This window comes from Nelusetta ayraudi, unplaced genomic scaffold, assembly GCF_046127955.1.
Source record: "Nelusetta ayraudi isolate G7.1 ecotype Tasmania unplaced genomic scaffold, CSIRO-AGI_Nayr_v1 ptg000008l, whole genome shotgun sequence".
NCBI lineage: Eukaryota > Metazoa > Chordata > Actinopteri > Tetraodontiformes > Monacanthidae > Nelusetta > Nelusetta ayraudi.
The window spans coordinates 4,740,818-4,756,176 of record NW_027466058.1 but is presented as its reverse complement, the minus strand read 5'-3'; the positions used below and the strand labels follow the sequence as shown (position 1 = coordinate 4,756,176).

General features: G+C 42.2%; 3 protein-coding genes across 10 annotated transcripts in view; 2 read left to right on the top strand and 1 right to left on the bottom strand.

Moving 5' to 3' along the window:
• Positions 1 to 125: 125 nt before the first annotated feature.
• Positions 126 to 10,460, top strand: LOC142883737 (calpain-1 catalytic subunit-like). 5 transcript variants are annotated; one of them, XM_076018885.1, is made up of 23 exons: positions 133 to 285; positions 1,954 to 1,971; positions 2,765 to 3,011; positions 4,017 to 4,086; positions 4,194 to 4,312; positions 4,399 to 4,532; positions 4,621 to 4,789; positions 5,783 to 5,866; positions 5,954 to 6,039; positions 6,166 to 6,240; positions 6,751 to 6,911; positions 7,003 to 7,172; positions 7,255 to 7,266; positions 7,614 to 7,825; positions 7,953 to 7,992; positions 8,101 to 8,166; positions 8,370 to 8,427; positions 8,537 to 8,601; positions 8,700 to 8,768; positions 8,895 to 8,973; positions 9,053 to 9,166; positions 9,249 to 9,307; positions 9,393 to 10,460. In XM_076018885.1, exons 3-23 carry the CDS (start codon positions 2,766 to 2,768, stop codon positions 9,417 to 9,419), a joined length of 2,115 nt encoding a protein of 704 aa, XP_075875000.1. In that variant the 5' UTR covers positions 133 to 285; positions 1,954 to 1,971; position 2,765; the 3' UTR covers positions 9,420 to 10,460. The 5 variants fall into 5 exon arrangements, with proteins under 5 accessions (XP_075874999.1, XP_075874996.1, XP_075874998.1 ...); XM_076018881.1 differs by having other exon boundaries at positions 132 to 285; positions 7,953 to 8,166; XM_076018884.1 differs by lacking the exon at positions 1,954 to 1,971 and having other exon boundaries at positions 126 to 285; positions 7,953 to 8,166.
• mrpl14 (mitochondrial ribosomal protein L14) overlaps positions 9,985 to 15,359 on the bottom strand; it is a 9,804-nt gene continuing 4,429 nt past the window's right edge. Inside the window, exon 2 of the mRNA XM_076018888.1 lies at positions 9,985 to 11,135. Within this exon, the coding sequence (XP_075875003.1) occupies positions 10,769 to 11,135 (367 nt within the window). The 3' untranslated portion in view covers positions 9,985 to 10,768. The remainder of the gene's footprint in view (positions 11,136 to 15,359) is intronic.
• LOC142883736 (mechanosensitive cation channel TMEM63B-like) overlaps positions 12,566 to 15,359 on the top strand; it is a 15,614-nt gene continuing 12,820 nt past the window's right edge. For 2 of the 4 annotated variants that reach the window (XM_076018880.1, XM_076018876.1), the window contains exon 1: positions 12,567 to 12,817. The gene's annotated coding sequence lies outside the window, so the exon portion shown is untranslated. Of the gene's footprint in view, positions 12,942 to 15,359 lie in introns of all 4 variants that reach the window. The other 2 variants (XM_076018879.1, XM_076018878.1) reach the window with 2 other exon arrangements.

Sequence of the window (15,359 nt, the reverse complement as noted above, 5' to 3'; positions counted from 1 at the left end):
GTTCAACGAAATGTGTGTTTTTGTTTCTTCCGCGTCGCATGTTGCGTTTTTATTTATTCAGCAGCGCCCTCTGGCGTCGGCCGGCTGCGTGTGTGGGAGCGCTGGCGCCTCCTCCTGCAGGGAGTGGTCTTCCCTGCAGTATGTGCGTGTGAGTGTGTGCGCGTGTGTACAGAAGGCTGGACTCTGCGCCCCCTGGCTACGAGGACCAGTGCCCACTTTCTCTCCAGCAAGACTTTAAACGAGTGCCCTCGAAAATCTTTCGCCAGGAGCTCCGAGTTGTTTGCGGTGAGTGACGTCACACCGTTGTCTCGCCTTTGCGTCCCTAGAATAGCGGTTCCTCGTGCCTTTTTTATTTATTTATTTTTTTTATTGTAGCGCGGGGCTGCCGAGTGCCGCGTTCGAGTTCATGTGCATGCGCTGACAATGTCCCAATAACAGCTGCGGTCGCTCCAATTCAGCATCGACTCTGCAGTGTTGCCGTACGGCTGAGGTTTCTTCCGTCTGTTTGTTCGGAGCTGAGGCCGTGCGGAGCGCAGGCCTGGCCGGCCTAGTAAATCACTGAACAGGTGCAACTTCCGCTGCATGCCCGCTGCAGTTTGTTGGCACCTATTTGCTTAATTGTTTCAGACTTTGTTCTGGCTGTGATAGACGCAGGAGACCCTCTCATCAGCATCAGACGGTTGCTATTTAAGAAATAATGGAAAAAAAAAGAAAGAAAGAAACCAGCAGCAGAGGAATGCATTGTTCAGCGTTTCTCCCCGTTATTGTGTCAAAATAGAGGTACCTTTCGATCAATAGCCCATCAGTAGCCTGAACTTTAGGAGTGTGACATTCCTGCAGCCTTTTCAGACATGTGGGGCCTCGGGATGGCGAGGAGAGGGTCGGGGGGGGGCGCAAGGGGGTGTGGTTGGTGGAGGACATATAAACATTGTCCTTGCATGCAGGATTTCCATTGAAAACAAAAGAAATATGAATACTGAAACTGAGGAATAATAAAAAAAATAAAATTAAAAAAAAAAAGTCGGTTTGACACAACAGCAACACAGATGTTTGTTTTCCCACTCATTCAGTAAAAGGGCAGTGTGTCTTCCCTTCTTTTGCTGCATGCTGGGACTGTTTACTCAACTCGGCCCAATTAGGATTCCTCTCCAGCAACTGGGCTGTGAAGTTTGCTCCAGTTTCAGGGTTCCCAGCGCCAGAACCCTGAAACTGGAGCAAAAAAAAAGAAAAGAAAGAAAAGAAAGAAAAAAAAAAAATCGGCTAGCCTCTCGAGCAGGGGTGGGCAAACTTTTTCACTGGTGGGCCACAATGGGTTCTAAAAATCTTACAGAGGAGCAGGGGCAGATTGATGGAGCGTTTTGGTGAACCATCTCATAGGAGAAAAAATATATATCTTGGGATATGTAGAAAACATGTGCTTTAATGTCAATTGAAAATGAAAAATAGCAAAGTTACAACAAAATATGTTTCTTTGAAGCGCCACAAATTGTTTTTTTTTTTTAGTTCTTTATTGATTGATGATTGAAAACAGTGAAAAAAAATGAAATACAGCTATTTTAAGACTTACTTACTTTTAACATAATTTCTTCAAGTTCAGCGGGCCAGATTAAAAAGCCTAAAGGGCCATATGGCCTCAAGGCCGTAGTTTTCCCATGCCAGCCGGTAGATTTCAGCCCTGGAGTGTCCTCACGAAGCTATTATGTATTTTCTGGGGACTTGAAACGTGTCCAGCTCAGAAAATCAAGTCCATCCAGCGATAGGAAAAGGCTTCCCAATAATGAGTCTGGAACACTGCAATCCATTAAGGCCCGACTTCGGAGCAGCTGCATGAGCTTCTGCGTAAAGAAGCTAGCAAATGATGGGGGGGCTCACTCTGTTTTTGTTTTTGTTTTTTGTTCACCAGCCATAATTTTAAGTCAAAGACTTTTTCTTCCGTCTCATTCCTCCTCTCAGCCCTCCTGCACAGACAAGGTATCGCATTCCTAAACCCTTTTGTTTGTCTGGAGTTTGCTGTGTTTAACACCTCGTCTCGCATTTCTTTTCAGCTCCGCTGCTCATCGTTCTGTCATTTCGCGGCTTGGCTTTCTTGCCTTCTTTAAGCTTAGCTTCTTTTCTAACGGCACCTTTTTAGCTCACTTTTATTCGGCTATTTGTTTATTGTAGAAATCATACATTTTGACCTGGTGGAGGGCTTGACTTTTGAGTGACCCTCTCAAAATGACCAAAATCATGCTTCTTTGTATCATTTGCATCTCCTAAGTTTCTTTAATTCACTTGACAGTTTAGTTGACCGCCTTGTTTCTCAGCCTGAAAGGCCTGGGGCACAAGTTCTGGAGGGAACAAAGCTCACTGCTCTGATTACATATAAACCTTTCTTGTCCAATCAACCTTTGCTGAGACAGAGTTGAACTGCGAAATATAAAATTTGTAAACATACAAATTCTGTGAATAAAAGAAACACAAAAAAGGAAAATAAACAGACCTGACATCATATTCTTTGGCAGCCTTGTACCTTCATAACTTGTGCATTGTGGATTTTCATGCAGGTGAAAATGCACGATGGGGGGGTTGTAGTCATTTTTGCTCCTTATTATTTGATTCCGTCTTATCTGGGAAATGCATGAGACTTTGCTCCCAATGAAGGAACACACCCGGCCACTCCTGATTGCCGTGCTGCAGACAAGAGCGTGCCACTGAATAGCTCTCCCCTATTTATAGTCCGTGCCGTACACCCACCCTGTCCCGTATTTTTATCCCTCCCCAGCATGCATCCAGTCGGAGGGATTTGCGCAAGCATATATGCCCAGAGGCTGCGGGCGGAGGGCATGGGCTCCAACGAGCAGGCCGAGATCTTTGCCAGCCAGGACTACGAGGCGCTGAAGCAGGAATGTGTGGAGTCGGGGTGCCTGTTCGAGGACCCCTGCTTCCCTGCCGAGCCGCCTTCCCTGGGCTTCAAGGAGCTGGCCCCCCACTCCTCCAAGACCAGCGGCGTTGAGTGGATGAGACCCACGGTGAGCTCATGCAACGGTACTGATTTATACAAAAGAGGATTAAGGCTACAAGAAGACAAAAAAATATTACAGGAAAGAGATTTTTTTATTTAAGCTTTCATTTCAAGTTTTAGGTTGAAATTTCGTGAATAAAGTAGAAATTTCATGGATAAAGTCAACGCAAATAAATTGGAAATTCTGTGAATAAAGTGGATGGTGGATTAACCCAGTTAACAACAGTTAGAAGTAAATAAAACAGGTGTATCCCACAGGGTTCACTGACAGTAATAAGGAAACTGGCAAAAACAGAAGCACTCCACTACACTTGTGCACAGAGCCTTTCAACTTTAGACTTACTTCACGTTGACATTCATTGCAAAGTTTAGATTTTATTCACAAAATGTTTGTTTTTACGTCAATTTTATTCTCGAAATTTCAACTTTAATCTCAAAATTTCAACTTTATTCAATAATTGGAAACTTGAAAAAAAGATGTTATTTTATTTCTTTATTTTATCTTCTTGTGACCCTAACCCTCTTCTGTAGATTTTGGATTACATAATGCACAGTGTGTCAGCATTTATTTTTTTTTTAAATCAACATCATTTGCATTTTCCCTTGAACCTTTTGTGAATAAATTCCCCAGGTATAGAAAACACACAATCATCATATTCCAAATAATTACTAGATTGATTTACAGCCTGAGCTAATCACCATGCAAATATGGCACGAAGGCGCATCCAGACTGTGGCAATGGTCCTTTAAGCTAGCAGACAAACAAACATATCAGTCACACTGTTACAGTGCAAGTCCAGACAGACCGGAACAGGAGCCTCTGGGTCGATTGCAGCTGTTGGCATGCCGCGGTTTTCTCTGACCACAGCTGTGCTGTGTGTGGCATTTACTCATTTTTTTTTAATAGTGTGTCATAAACAAGAGAGATGGCGTCTGACGCCTGGAAGCAAACATTCTAAATGTGCCGACAGATATCTCCCCTGTATCCAGTCACCTCATAATGTTTCCACAGGAGCTGACGGACGATCCTCAGTTCATCGTGGGCGGTGCCACCAGGACGGACATCTGTCAGGGAGCGCTGGGTGAGGCCCCGCTGTCCTTGAGCTTCTCATGCCATGCACATGCGTCTTAGCAATCCGAAAGAAAGAAGCTCACCGCCTGCCTGGCCTGCTCGCTCTCTTACCTGCAGGCGACTGCTGGCTCCTGGCCGCCATCGCGTCTCTCACCCTGAATGAGCGGCTCCTTCACCGCGTCGTCCCACACGGCCAGACCTTCCAGGACGACTACGCTGGGATCTTCCACTTTCAGGTTTCTTCCTCCTCCTCCCACTCAAGCACGTCTTTCAGGTGCGATGCTTCTCGGAAAAGGCCTTGATTATCGCTCTTGTCTTGCAGTTCTGGCAGTTCGGCGAGTGGGTAGACGTGGTGATTGATGACAGGTTGCCTGTCAAAGACGGCGAGCTGATGTTTGTCCATTCTGCTGAGGGCAATGAATTCTGGAGTGCACTCCTGGAGAAGGCGTACGCCAAGTATGGTTTCAGAAGAACCCCGCGATGCTAAATTCTTAAGTGCTCCTGCCGCTGACGTAAGTGCAAAACGTTTTTTCCATGGTTCCAGGCTGAATGGATCCTACGAGGCTCTGTCTGGCGGAAGCACCACAGAAGGGTTTGAGGACTTTACGGGCGGCGTGTCGGAGATGTACGAGCTCCGCAGCGCTCCGAGAGACCTTCACCGGATCATCAACAAAGCTCTGGACAGAGGCTCCCTGCTGGGCTGCTCAATCGATGTAAGCACCACACACAAGTACACAACAATGAGCACATAATAATGTGTATTCAAGCCAATGTACATGGTCAAATAGTGATTTCAGATTAAATACAAGGTCATATTCCTGTTGTATGATACTTGGAAACTCGCAGACCTTTACATACATTTTTTGCTTCGGAGGTGATGCAGCTGTTAACTTTTTGCAATTTTACAAATGATTTAACACATTCATCCAGGTCTGACACCAGTTCCCCGGTGCCCTGCTGTTGTTTTTATCCATTGTTTTATCTCATCAGTTTATGTACAATTTAACGTTAGGGTATGACACATAACATGTAATGTTATAAGTATAAGCACTGCCCTCCCTCAGTACTTTTACTGCTGTGAAACTTACCAAGTTAGAATGTGTATAGTATGTCGCTCAGTCCTGTCTTGGCCAGGATAATACTGACGCAATAAAATTCCTTAACTGACTTTCTGGTTTCACACTCTCAGGTCTCAAGCTCTGCCTTTGACAATAAATATGTCAGCCATCATTAAGACATTCACAGCCATTCCTGTTTATGGCCAGAAAGCACAAGAAAAAAAAGAATATTGTAAAAATGTTGTCTGGTGGTGGCATTATGATACCATTGTCATTCATGGTGTTTAAACTAACCATAAATACACATCCTCACCATTTTTTTCTCATCACATGACTTGTATGAGTTCCTCATAAATAACATAATGATAAAACCTAATTCAGATTTTTAAAGAAACCTAATTCAGATTTTTACAATGTAAAGTAAAATAGTCATTGATATTGTTAACGGTAATTGTCATATTCATATATTTATGTTTTGTGCACACAATCGAAAGAGGTAGTAGCAGAAGTTCATCAAGTGCACCACAACGCATCACTGGACGCCTCACATTGGCTTCCTTCTTCTCAACAGAAACTAATATTCTTGAAGAAAAGTGCTATTAATTTCCGTGCAGGATGATGAACTCCCCTGCTTTTGTGTCAATGCAGATCACCAGTGCCTTCGACATGGAGGCTGTCACATTCAAGAAGCTCGTCAAGGGCCACGCGTACTCGGTCACGGGAATGAAGGAGGTCTGACAGCGTGTTTACCTTCACAGGTGCTCCTCTGAATTGTCCATATGGGTCTGAAAGTCCCGTCACTTTGCCTGTGTTATTTAGGTGAACTTTCGAGGTGAAATGGAGCGACTGATCCGAGTTCGTAACCCTTGGGGCCAGGTGGAGTGGACTGGTGCTTGGAGCGACAAGTGAGTGGGCAATGGTTAATATTTTGTATATTTTAATTTGCAATTTGGAGTGATCCAATTATATATATGTATATGTATATATTTAAGTATTTACATCAGTCTAACCTTGGTGCTTTTATGGTGCAGCTCCCCTGAATGGGACGAGATCGATCCGTCAGAGCATGAGGACCTGCATTTGAAGATGGAGGATGGGGAGTTTTGGTAAGATGTCCCTGATGTTGGGTGGAATAGAGTGTGCTGCGGACATCCACCTAAATGCTTTCTGAAATATGCTTTTGCATTCAAAAAAAAATTATATTACAAGCCTGAAAAAACAGGTGTGATTTGTTCAGATTGTTTTAACGCTTTGCAGTTTGACTCATCAAGGTCTGTTCACAGTCGATGGCATTCAAGTGAGTGTATGTCGTAGCTGAGATAAAAGACTGTTTGATAGCATTTCAATTTAATGCAGTAGCTTTGCTCATCTTTGACATGAAAGCTCGTCAGTGCAGGTGTCAAAATTCGTCTAATAAGAAAAATGCATATAATACTAATGGGTTGAAGCGAACAACTGCCCAGCTGTGACCTGAGAAAAATCTATCACCTGTCATCTACTTCATTTTATTAATTCATTTCAATGCCTAAATGCTTGGCTTTTTTCCATCAACCTTTTTTGCACTGAAATTCTTTTTCAAAGAGGATTCACTTTAATGCATAACTTAAACCCAACAGGATGTCTTTCAACGAATTCAAGCGGCAATTTTCCCGCCTAGAGATCTGCAACTTGAGCCCTGACGCTCTGAGCGAGGATACTCTCAGCCACTGGAACACCATCAAGTTCTACGGCAGCTGGAGGAGAGGCAGCTCCGCCGGAGGCTGCAGGAACCACCCCAGTGAGTCCCGGGCCACAGGAGGGCTCCGCCGTCCCTCCGCTAGAAGGCCCGACGCTGTAGCTGACCCTCTGTGTTGTGTCGTCTCGCGCAGACACGTTTTGGATCAACCCACAGTACAAGATCACGTTGCTGGAAGAGGACGACGACCCGGAGGACGACGAGGTGGCGTGCAGCTTCCTCGTGGCCCTCATGCAGAAGGACCGGCGCAGATACCGACGCCACGGTCAGGACATGCACACCATCGGCTTCGCCGTCTATGAGGTGCGGACAGAACGTGCACGATCACACTTGGAAAGGATCATCCGCACGATGTAATGTAATTATTCTTTCTTTCTTTGCACAGATTCCAGAAGAGGTAGGCAAAGCACCAATCACATTTTGTTTGAACCCCACACCACCCCTTTCTAATTTGATAACGCCGCATTGAGCGGGACGGAAGTCCAAAACAAATGGCTTTACTTTTCACTACAATGAGTGTGAAGCGAAATGCATCCCACGTCTGAGATTTAATTTCACAACAACTTGCAATCACTGGAAAACTATTCCTAACTATCCACACAAGTTAGTTTTAATTCAGAAGTCCTCCTTTAAATAACCATTCTCAGCTTGTAATGTGCTGCTCAGTGGACAGGCGTTAGCGAAATCACCCTTTCAAAATGCAAATGCATCTTAACCTGTGTGCTCTCCCCCTGCTGCCCTCAGTACAGAGGCTGTCAGAATATCCACTTGAAGAAAAATTTCTTTTTGAGCAACCAATCGTGCGCTCGCTCCGAGACCTTCATTAACATGCGGGAGGTGAGCACCCGCGTCCGTCTGCCCCCCGGCGAGTACCTCATCATCCCCTCCACCTTTGAGCCCAACCGAGAAGCCGACTTTGTCCTGAGAGTCTTCACCGAGAAGCAGTCAGAAACAGAGTGGGTGTCTGCAGCTTGTTTTCATTTGATTTGTTGTTTTTTTTTATGTCCATTTGTGGATTTCGTTTTGCGCAGGAGTTCGAACTGTCATGCTAATTTTTCTTTTTTCCCCTCTGGTGCATCGCAGAGAAATGGATGATCAAATCTCTGCTGATCTGAAAGATGAGGTGTGTATTCAGAGCTGTTGTAACATATGGCGTACATACTGCAATACTCATTTGAAGGCACAGGATTTTATATTTGTGCTGTTTGATTTTGGATTCTTTTTTCTTCAGGATGAAATCACTGAGGATGACATTGACGACTCATTCAAGTCCATGTTCGCTCAGCTGGCAGGAGAGGTAAGATTTCCTTTGCCGGGGATCTTTGTTTGCAACACCATCTTACAGTTGACTTTACATTATAGTAAAGTTGGCAACAGTTTAGTTTCTAATCAAAAGCTTCACAGTTGAAAATGTATAGTGTCCAGAAACTGAATATTTTTTTCAAAGTAAACACTAAAGGTTTAGTTTGTGCAAATGCATTTCTCCTCATGCCTTTCAAGGACATGGAGATTTCTATTCGTGAGCTCAAGACTATCCTGAACAGAGTTGTCACTCGACGTGAGTTCCGTTGTTATCTAAATATTCTGTGTTTAAATATTCCATCAACTCTTAGATGCCACTTTTGACTGTTCATTTTTCTCGTCTCATCCAATTTCTTAAAATTCAGACAAAGATCTGAAGACTGATGGCTTCAGCACAGACTCATGCAGAACCATGGTCAACTTGATGGACGTATCCTCTTGAGCTGTCAAACGCGAAGTGACAGTTTTACTACACAGAAAATACATTCATACATTTCGGGCTGCAGACCTTAACAGAATGCTCACCAGAAAGATGGTAGTGCCCGTTTGGGGCTGGTTGAGTTTCAGGTCCTCTGGAACAAAATAAGAAACTGGCTGGTAAGGAACGCAATGTTTTCAAAGAACTCACGTTAAAAAATGAAAAATGAAAAAAGTCTTGTGTATTTCTACAAATGAAAAAAGTCTTGTGTATTTCTACTAACATTTCTCTTCTCTGTTCCTCAGGTCATTTTTAGACAGTTTGATCTTGACAAGTCAGGGGCCATGAGCTCGTATGAGATGCGCCTGGCTGTGGAGGCTGCAGGTGGCGCTCTTGATCACTAATTGGACTCAATGCTATTGATTCCTTGCTCTCTTTGAACAGTCGTTGTCTCTGTTTATAGGTTTTAAACTCAACAACAAACTGAACCAGATCCTGGTCGCCCGGTATGCAGACAACGAGATGATTGACTTTGACAATTTCATTTGCTGCTTGGTCAAGCTTGAAGCCATGTTCAGTGAGTGTGATTTAATATATAGTTTCATTTGGAGGTTCAATTATCGAAGGCTGTCACTTAATATTATCCCGTGGTTCAACAGGATATTTCCAGCAGCTGGACAAAGAGGGATCAGGAGTGGCGGAGATGACCATCACAGAGGTAAGTTTGATTTTGATTTTCTCTGTTTAACTTAAAAGTAAAATTCATGGCATTCTCTGATGATCTTTATTCCTTATGCATCCAGTGGCTTTACCTGACAATGTGCGGTTGAGGCCTTTCCGAATTTGGGGAGGATACCACGCAGCAATCTCATGGGAGCCCCCAAGATCGCTTAGCCTTAGTCGACCTGCTGATCATTTAACACATCACACCTCAACGTACCTTGAGTAGCTAAGAAGCTGTATGACTGAAACCAAAATGAAGCCAAGTGTCTCCATGTCCAATTTTTTTGAGCAACTATGCAAACCTAGAGTATGAAGGAGTTGTAAATGTGCCATGTCTGTTAAAAAAGGAGCATGCGTCTGTGCATGACAAACATCACAAGTTGGAATGAGCACTCTATGCTGAGGTCGTGTTTGAAATAGCTTAGCTGTCTGTGGTCAACTGATTAAACATGTTTATGTGAAGGAAGAAAATACAGGAATTTCTAAAGTCTCCCTTCACCACTCTGCACTTTTGTTTCCTCATAATTTCAGAACTGACTTTTCCACAGGAAGCTCTCGCTGTTGAGTTGGTGTATGTACCTAGAGGGGGCAGTACAGACTTGACGTCAGCGTTTCCCCCTTGTGTAATACTGAAGCCTGATTCAACGGCCTGTTTAGTAGATGATCATGACCTGTTTTGTTGTGTTGTTTTTAATTTTGCACTGACATATTTTTAGAGGCAAGTTAGTAAATTCACCCCTGAAAGCAACACTACGTAGCTTCTCTCCAGTAACACTTTTAAATCATATTCCCCAAATCATTCGTCACCAACAGCAGCTCATATAAATTCTCATAAGATGGTGCCAGGCTGGCAACCAAAGTTATATAGCCTGATCCCAGGCCAGCTGGGGGCACTGTGCTTATGCCAGTGGTGCTGTTCTCCCCATTCCAAGTCAATGAATAATAATAAAAAAAAAAAACTTTTAAACTAAGGCTGAAAAAGGTGTAAAAGAAATACACAGTGTGGATTTAACAGTGAGAGTAATGGCTTTAACTGGGATCACACATTGCCTATTGCAGGACACTATTATGTTGAAAGCAGCTAATAATATAGTAGTTTGTTTGTCGTGGATGTAAATTGTGCCTTCAATAAATACTTTCCTTCTTCATCTCTCGGTGTTGTGTGTATGATGACTTTGACCTATATTTTTGGCTGCTCATATTGAAGCATTAACCCGCATACTACGCACTGGAGGCATTGGTCATGTTGACAGTAAGCAGATTTAGTTCTCAGAAAAATGCCAATCCCTGCTGACAACTGCTTGGATCTATGACGGTAGACTATATGGACAATCATTCTGACACGCTGTAAGCTCCTCTTTTAAGTTTACTGAACAGTACAGAAATCTCAAACCTGTGTGTCTCATGTAAAATCTCAAGTTTACACAACACTTTGAAGTTGAAACACTGGTTTAAATCAAACAAATGAACTCGCGATCGCAAGGACTTTGGAGTAATCGCCCTCCATTCTCCGCAGGTGCGTGGGTATAGGGACCTTAATTCTTGTTCCTGTAGGGTTCCCATTATCCTCGATCAGGACAACATTGTTTGAGTCAAAGCGAGGAGTCATGCGCGATCCGGGCATTTTGTGTCCAACGATAAGTGCCTTCTTCTTCTGTCCTTTGATGGCCAGCAACACTCTGTCACCGACTTTTCCTACGCTGTTTTTGGAGTAGACGTGGATCACTCTTGGTGCACGGTGGTAGGGTGTATTTCCCAGCGAGCTGTTGTCAACCACTCGCACTCTGGTCATCTTTTGAATGGCTGCAGCGACAGCAGAAACACTGAGGGGACAAAGAAAGGAAATCTGTCATTGTTAGAGACACACACCGTCCATTTAGAAATCTTGCATTAGTTATAGGACAATTACATCCTCTACGTGGCAACGGTTCACGATTTTCCAACATTTGATGAAACAATTAATTAAGCCACAAATAAAGATTGTGGCTCATCAGTTAAAATAGTGGATGGAATATCAGTGTCACAAGATGAAAATAGTGGCCCAAATAACCTATAATATGTTTTCCTCGGCTCTGAATCGTAGTACTTTCGCAGTCTTAATATACCGTGTAACAGTCGCCACTCTCTCTGTCCCCCTTTTTATTTATTTATTCATTTTTGTAAATTTGTCTTACCACAGATTACATTATTGTGCAATATTAAATCATGAATTTAAATATTATTTTATGTTGTTTGTGCAGAGAGGGAAGTCCCTTTAAAGCTACCTGGTCATTTTGGCTTTTGTTATCATATCATAAAGTGTTACACGAGTCTCAAATGTTTGAAGCTTGAGTCTCCTCATCGTGTAAGTTGATCTCAGCGGATCTTGAATCATACTTGACAAAACTTCATCTTATGTATGTTTATATAAAAAAAAATAAATAAATAATAATAATAATAATAATAATAATAATAATAATAATAATAATAATAATAAATGTCTTACCAACTGTGACGTCGTTCAATATTAAACAAAGCAAACATAACGAGCGTGCACAAGTGCCAATTAAAGGCCCCTGACAATCTTGACTGTCAGATGACAACTTATTCGAGACAGAGGGAGACAGAAATGATGCTACCTGAACATTCTCTGAGGAAAGATGGACGGTGTCTCGCAGAGAACTCTCGTCAGGGTCCGTGAAAACTGTGGGGCTGTCATGGCTACGAATTATGCATCAACTAGAAAGAGATTAACAACAGAACGTTAACAAAAAAAATACAACAAGGGCGTACGTTTTCGGTCTGCTAACGATTCCGCTAGCATGCGCTAACAATCAAATGGTTAGTAAACGAGCTATGCAGATTATACTTGATTATTTCAGTTAAACATCTGTGTTGCAATCGTTAAGTCTAATTACAAGAATACATGTTAGGGTAAACACGTAGGTTTGGTATTAGAATATACAATAACCACTATCGTAAACGTTACCCTTGTATCACGTCCCATGCCAATGTCAAAATCAGTGCGTCATTTACACGCGACAAGCAAACTTTAGCCGAGATCAAGACTAGCAGTCTGTATTATCAACTCACATTAGCGAGAATAAAGTATTTCCATACACACGAAAGGCACGATTGGATTTTAGTCTTGATGTGTAATGCCAACCCGTGTGCTTGTAACAAAAAATATATATAAAAAAAACGGTTACACACAGTCGTTGAGCGCAGTTTGCTTTCGTCATGAAAACGCGACGTGGGGCATAGAAATTAGTAAACTAGAATAGTACTTTGTCTGGCACTCTACTAGATGAATTTCTTAGTTACGTCACCGGCTCGCCTCAAGTTAGACTGGTTGTGTTCGGGAACGTAGTTTCACCGGCTCTTGACACACTCTTATCAACTTAAGACTTGTTGACCATTGCTACTAGTTAGACATTTTAACTGACGGAGCCCAAATGGTTTATCCCAATTTACTTTGGTCCTGGAGGTACAACTTAATATAACATTTAACGGATAACAGCTGACAGTACGTAGTTTCTATATTTATTTGCTATACCGACGGGCTAGGTAGGCTAACGTTCACGTTACTGTGCTAGCTCCGTCTAGCTTACGTTAATTGTGTTTTTGCCCCGGCTGGCCGTTACTGCAAGGTAAGTTGTTTCCCCCACCACCACCCCCTCCGCGCGGAGTACTGAAATCAGAATCTGTGTATACTCGATAATAAATGTGTCGCCGCACCTCTGTGGCAGGGTAGGTTACCTTTTGAGAACTTAACTGCACATATAAAGTTCGGGTAATGGTCTCAGTTTGAATAATTAACGAGTAACAAGCCGTTATCATTAGCAGAGTGCTAACCAAACCAGAGCTTGCGGCCACAGAAATGTCAGTGGCAAGTGGAAGGGAATGGTACCCTTCAAGCTTTTGGTTTTGGTATATTACATTCATTGACATTCATTGTTCTGTCAGCCGAGAAAGTTACCAGTTGACCCCGTTGACTCTTAGATGTTTCTTGCCTAGGGTTTTTTTTTTTTTTTTTTTTTTCCCGCTGTGATTTTGTTTTCTCCTTTCTGATGAGGTAAAGTCACAACACGGTCGAATATCGTTTAAACAGAAAGAACCGTTCTTGAATCGTGGCTATCTACTGGTAGATGATTACTCATGGACAAAGAGGAGATCTCACACACAGCGTAGCCATAGTTTAAACCTCTGCTCACCCGTCTGTGGATTAAGCTGAGATTCAGCTGTAACAATAGTATGCGGTCGCCCCACATGAGATCGGTAATTCCGCAAATGTCTTTGCATTACGCTGTAGTGTGGCTCTGTTGTTGCAGGAAAAAAAAATTCTCAGAATTGTTGTGTCTTGACATGTCACGAGAATGACAAAGCGAATGATTGGCGTATGACAGTTGCTGCTCTTCATGTGCTGGAGCTACAGAGGCACAAACTTCGGTCTCGTTGCTTAAAATCAGCGATGTAGATTGCTGAGAAAGACAAGTCGCAGAAGAAAAGTCGCATTTTTAGTGCCTTCATTTTACTTGCGTGCTGTCGATTATAAAACAGCGCTCAGATGTCCTCACAGCGTGCGATAATCAAACTCAAGCATCTGGTTGATTATTTACAGGCTAATACTAACAAATCAAACATGCAAATCAGGGTTATCTGTTAATAAGTTTGAGCTCTCTGAGCAACTCCATTGAAAAATGGTAAATTATAACGATTGTGTTTGTAGTTTAAAGGTTTAAAATGTGTATGTCCAAGTAGTGGTGTTGTCGTTTGGACACATATGTATTACTGCTGTTATTGTTGCATTTATGTCTCAGGCTGTAAGGGTTCTGCTAATTCTTTGCTTCTGGTTATCAAGTTGGTGATGATGTCATCACAAACACTATAAATTAAGCCAACGAAAATGTTATTTCAAAATGTAAGAATTTGGCTTTTTATAACAATTAACGCAGTAATGGTGTCTGTTGTTTGCAACCTTCCTATTCTTCTGTCAAAGGAGAATGTTCTGCCCCGATTGTCCAGCAGAAATTTTTATTTATTTGTCTCAATAGATACGTTTTTAAAGTGCATATTAAATTGAATTAAATCAACATTATAATAAATAAATAAAATGCTGAGTTGTAAGCACCCTTATAAAGACACTAAACTGTGACTCATTCTGTTTCAAAACTTTTTTTTTGTCAACGGTCATGATGAATAGTGTCAGCTGTTGGGGCATGTTGAAGAGAAGCAGTCATGTTGCTCAGTTTGAACAATAAAAAGGTTTGAGTCCGTGCTAGTATTTAACGATTGGAATTAATTATAATTCTTTGTTAATTGTATCACTGTTGGGACTTGTTTTGTTTTCAGGTTTAACTACAAGTTCTGATCTACATTAATCAGACAAAGTGCTTGTTTTGTCTGTTTTTGAGTTTCATAAGGACTTGGATCAGAGTTGACCTCCAGTGCTTTCATGTGCTCTGTGTTTATTTGTATTTTGGGTCTATATGTGTGTCAGACCGGTGTTGTGAGGACAACTAGCATCAGGTGGCAAGATGGCACAGGCTTTTTGTACCGGTTAGTCCTTTGTTTACGCCGATTTTAAAACACTTGTTGAGGTCAGAATTAATCAGCTGAGTTTACTTTTGATCAGGATACAGGCTTGCATACTGTTACGTTTATGTCTGTGGTGAAGGTGGAATTAATCAAATGTAACACAGAAAGTACAGAATAAGTAATTTTTTTTTAAAGTGAATAGGTGTTTTTTGAAGGAGTCAGTTATGCTCTAAAATCTGGTTCTATTTGCATCTCAGTAGTTTAGTGGCCTCTGTATTCATTGTACTTCAGTACAATCAGGAGTTAGCGTCCAAATTCTGCTCAACAATCGCACTTTGAACCGACAACATACAGTGTGTCTCAACACACTGTATACAGGGATAACGTACTGCTAACGGCGAGAAGACCGGCTTTGTTTAATACATATATTCAGAATTTTAGTCACACAGCCACTGACTCGGCTTTGTTCTGCCGATTAGTTGTGTCCATTAAAACAAAACTGGTTGCGTGGTTCCCCTAAATTTCCATGT

Coding starts and splice junctions, on each gene's coding strand:
- LOC142883737 (XM_076018884.1), top strand. CDS start 2,766: ATGCATCCAGTCGGAGGGATTTGCGCAAGCATATATGCCCAGAGGCTG. Junction 5,867..5,953: donor CGGTCACGGGAATGAAGGAG/GTCTGACAGCGT, acceptor TGTGTTATTTAG/GTGAACTTTCGAGGTGAAAT. Junction 8,769..8,894: donor ACAAAATAAGAAACTGGCTG/GTAAGGAACGCA, acceptor TCTGTTCCTCAG/GTCATTTTTAGACAGTTTGA.